This window comes from Olea europaea, unplaced genomic scaffold, assembly GCF_002742605.1.
Source record: "Olea europaea var. sylvestris unplaced genomic scaffold, O_europaea_v1 scaffold1746, whole genome shotgun sequence".
Taxonomy (NCBI): domain Eukaryota; kingdom Viridiplantae; phylum Streptophyta; class Magnoliopsida; order Lamiales; family Oleaceae; genus Olea; species Olea europaea.
In genome coordinates, this window is record NW_019235174.1 from 108,043 (window position 1) to 112,071 (window position 4,029).

General features: G+C 31.8%; 1 protein-coding gene across 1 annotated transcript; it reads left to right on the top strand.

Moving 5' to 3' along the window:
• Positions 1–2,147: 2,147 nt before the first annotated feature.
• On the top strand, positions 2,148–2,498 carry LOC111377915 (60S ribosomal protein L18-2-like). The gene has a single exon (XM_023001069.1). It carries the CDS (start codon positions 2,148–2,150, stop codon positions 2,496–2,498), a length of 351 nt encoding a protein of 116 aa, XP_022856837.1.
• Positions 2,499–4,029: the final 1,531 nt, after the last annotated feature.

Genomic DNA, 4,029 nt, shown 5'->3' on the forward strand with positions numbered 1-4,029 from the left:
TAAATTACTTTATTGAGAAAAATATAGATTAAAAATAAATTTGAGAAAAAAATAAATTTTTAGATAATGGGCTCAAACAAGAGCGTGTACGACATAATTAGCGTAAGACACTGTACAAAAACAAAATGCTTAACAAATGGTTTGACATGTCACTAGCTAAAAGTTAAAACTTGTGCATATAAAACTTGAAGTTAGAATTTTAGTTAAAAGGAGGAAATCTTAAAACTATAGGAAATTATTTGTCTATGTTCAATACATAGGCAAATAACAAAACGTAATTCCACGTTTCTATTATTTTAATTTAAAAGCTACTCAACTATTTCAAGAAAAATTGACCTATATGTAGTGACGAACAGACAACAATACATATACATGCGTTTATCTAAAAATCTAAGAACAAAGTGGTCATTTGCAGGGGGCGAATACAGGCTATAGTCCGGGCGGCTATAGTCCAATCGAGCCCGTTTCTAGATCAGCCCCTGCCTATGAACTTAATTTGGAGGAAAAAATTCAAGAAAATAAGAAAATATCCCCTTATTTGGCTTCTTTATACGACAATTAGAACTTATTATAAATAAATTTAGGAATTTGAAGTTGATTACACGACACATATTTCTTCAGTCCTTTTGCAAATAGTGCAAAGTCGGTAACTTCTAAACAAGTTAAGCAGTTGATTGACATATTTAAGATAGACCAATAAATTTTAAAAAATTTACTGCCGGAATTTTCCGAGTCATATTATCCAACGATAATAATTAAAAAATACTTTAATAAATTTAATATATAGATGAAAAATTGAAGTAAATAAAAAAATACAGATAGAAAAATAATAGATGACAAAATTATATTTTAAGATTAGTATTGCAGATTTTCATAGGTGGCAAAAAATTATCCTAATCAATTTAAGAAAAGAAAAGATCTGCTGTCGTTAAATAATAAGTAATAAAATATAAATAAACATTACTTCGACAAAATGTTATCACTAGTTAAATAAAAAATAAAAAAGTAATTTAAAATTTGGAAGACTATTTATTTAGAAATATTAAGAAAAATAGTTTAATAAACTTAATTTAAAAATAAAAATTAGTAAATAAATAAAGCAACCAAAAAAATATTTAACTTAAAATTGTGGAAGACTGTCGATAATATATATATACACATACATGCTTACTGATATACATCCCACACCTTGCACCTTGACCCAACCTTGTCTCTCGCTCGTCGACATGGGTGATGTCGTTGCTGGTTTTCTTGACCTCCTATAAATAATTAATAGCCAATGATATATTTTATTATCTACTAATTATGACGGCATCACCAGTCACCAAAAATATTACTGATAATTTCGGTCTGCGATCATTTACTACATTACTTTTTATTGATATTTTTAGTAATTCTATTCATGAACAGGGGTTATAGTAGTTATCTTTACGTGACAGCTTATTATTTAAGATGACGGAATTACAAGAAATTAATGCATCAAATATTAATTTACCACATAAGAATGACTACTGCAGTCACTGATTATAAATAACATCTTAAAATGCTCTTAGGAATTTTACCTATATCCTAAAAATAAATTGAGTTGTCTGTCTTTGAATTCGAGTTTACTTCTTTATAATGACGAATAAGCATATGTGTATATTTTATACGTAGCACATGTTAAAAGAAAACGTATAGATTTTTATAACTATCTCCAATTTCTATATATTTGTTTGTAATTGTTTATAGAATTTATTTATAATTTTATGCATGTACTAATTTAATTTAATTTAATTTTTTCCGACAGTTGAACTTCTTCAGATAAAATTGCTCTCCAACCGTTTCCCCCTTGTTCTTTCTCTACTTTAGCCTATAACATCTATGTATCTTCCTTTGAATATAAAGGTTGAACCCCAACCTTAAGGGTCTCCCACCGCCCCTGTCCTGAAGTATCGTGAGGGAGGTAAATCGCAGGTTATACCTCCAAGGGTACAGGGTAGAAGACTGCTTGTACACTTGCACTTACCTAAAAGTCAAATCCATATTTCAGGATTCGAACCCTTGACGCAGCAGCCTCAAGTAAAGCTGGATGTCTGCTGAAAATTCTCAGTCGACTTCCAGCGGCGCGGTGGAGATCGGAAGCGTCAGTTGTAGCAGTATCGTCCATGGGTATTGATTTGGTTGCCGGAGGCAAGAGCAAGAAGACCAAGAGAACTGCCCCTAAATCTAATGATATTTACCTCAAACTCCTCGTCAAGTTGTACCGATTTTTGGTGAGGAGGACGGGGAGCAAGTTCAATGCGGTGGTGCTGAAGAGGCTGTTCATGAGCAAGGTTAACAAGGCCCCGCTATCTCTCTCCCGCCTTATAATTTTTATAGAAGAAACAGCAGAGGCTTCAAGGTTTAATTTATTTCTGCATGTAATAACCAGGTTGACTGCAGATTCTACATTTAGCAGTTTTCGTGCGAACGATTTTGTCCGTCTAGCTATTGTCCCAGTTCTCATGTTTTCTTGATCAAAAAAAAAAAAAAAAAAGCCTCAAGTAAAGCTGGATTTCTCCACCTTCCCCTTTTACCACTTGGAAATGTGCCCTGAGGGCTTCCTTTGAATATAGTGATCAAGCTTAGAGGTAGAGCTCAATTCAAATAAGTGGTCCTCTTTTAGTGATTGATGGTCCAGCAAACTCATAAATTTATCAAAACAATGAAACCAGTCAATTGTAATAATTGACAATTGAAATAGCAAATCAAATCTAATTATTTGAAGGGTCTAAATCTAGATGTGGTAAATGGTGTAATTTAGAGGTGTTAAAATAGGAAGTTCAAATCGTCGGCAAAAAATAGTGAACCTTGGATGGTCCAGCATGCTCAAGTTAAGCCAAACGGCACAACTTTTTACTTTTTCATGAGCTAAAAAAAAAAAAAAAAGAAAGAGGGAAGGAAGAAGAAGAAGTTGGCTTATACAGTTATACAAAGTTGAGCAGGTCATGAGCCACGAGGGTCCAAGCCCCAGAAAAATCTTGAGCAGGTCACGAACCAAGGTTTGGATTAATTCACGATTTTGACTTTTATGGATTAGCAAATGCACACACATATCGATATCATTGATATAACCTAATAATTGAATTACATTTTTCTACAGGCATTAATAATTTTCTACGGTCACTTTCAAATAAAAAATATTTTCCCATTTTTTTTTCCTTATAATTTTCCCTACTTTATAGTCGCAATTTGTTTTTTTAAATAAGATATTTTTGAAATAATCACTCCAACGCAAGGGCCGAACGAGACCAAAAAGGTATTTCAATTATATAATGAGTATGTCTATATTTGCGGGCCCAAATTGATGGAATCATAACTCTTATTCATGAGTCAGAGTCTCGCTTCTGACCATTTATGCTGTTGGAATCACAGCAATCAAAAAATATGTAATTCAGTGTTAATCTTTCTCTACTCTTCGGGGGATGTGTATGCAATGCATTGGAATGTGCACACAACCTTCATTTATGTGTTATGGTAACATAAAAATAAATGGACTCACCAACATTTTTAACTCTTTTAATTTCTATTACTTTCAATAAATTTAAACGAAAATAAAATAAAATTGGATAGTCATTTGCATCAAGAACTCGACCTCATCTCTTCTTGATTGCAACTTTGATATCTGATATTGTCAATCTTTCGCTAACATAGAATGAAGCAACATATATCTCAAATTCAAAAATTGATTAGACAAGTTCAAAACGTGTAAAGACTCATATTCAATTTTTACAATTGACTTTCAAAATTAAACAACTTTTTTCTTAATAGTGATTTTAATAATACATTACTTCCTAATTGTTTACATTGATCATGATGTTTGCTTTTAACATAATTTATCCCACCCAATCTTTCACTATTAAAGATAATATTTTATTTCTTTCAACATCAAAGAGAATATTTTTGGGTTAGACCATTGAACTTCAAATATGTATGTCGTGCCTAGTCTCTTTATGGCATCACCTTGAAATCTTGAAATTTCAAAGCAAACTATACCCTGTTTGAGTC

Excerpts from the sequence above, each read along its gene's own strand:
- LOC111377915 (XM_023001069.1), top strand. The coding sequence starts at position 2,148 with ATGGGTATTGATTTGGTTGCCGGAGGCAAGAGCAAGAAGACCAAGAGA.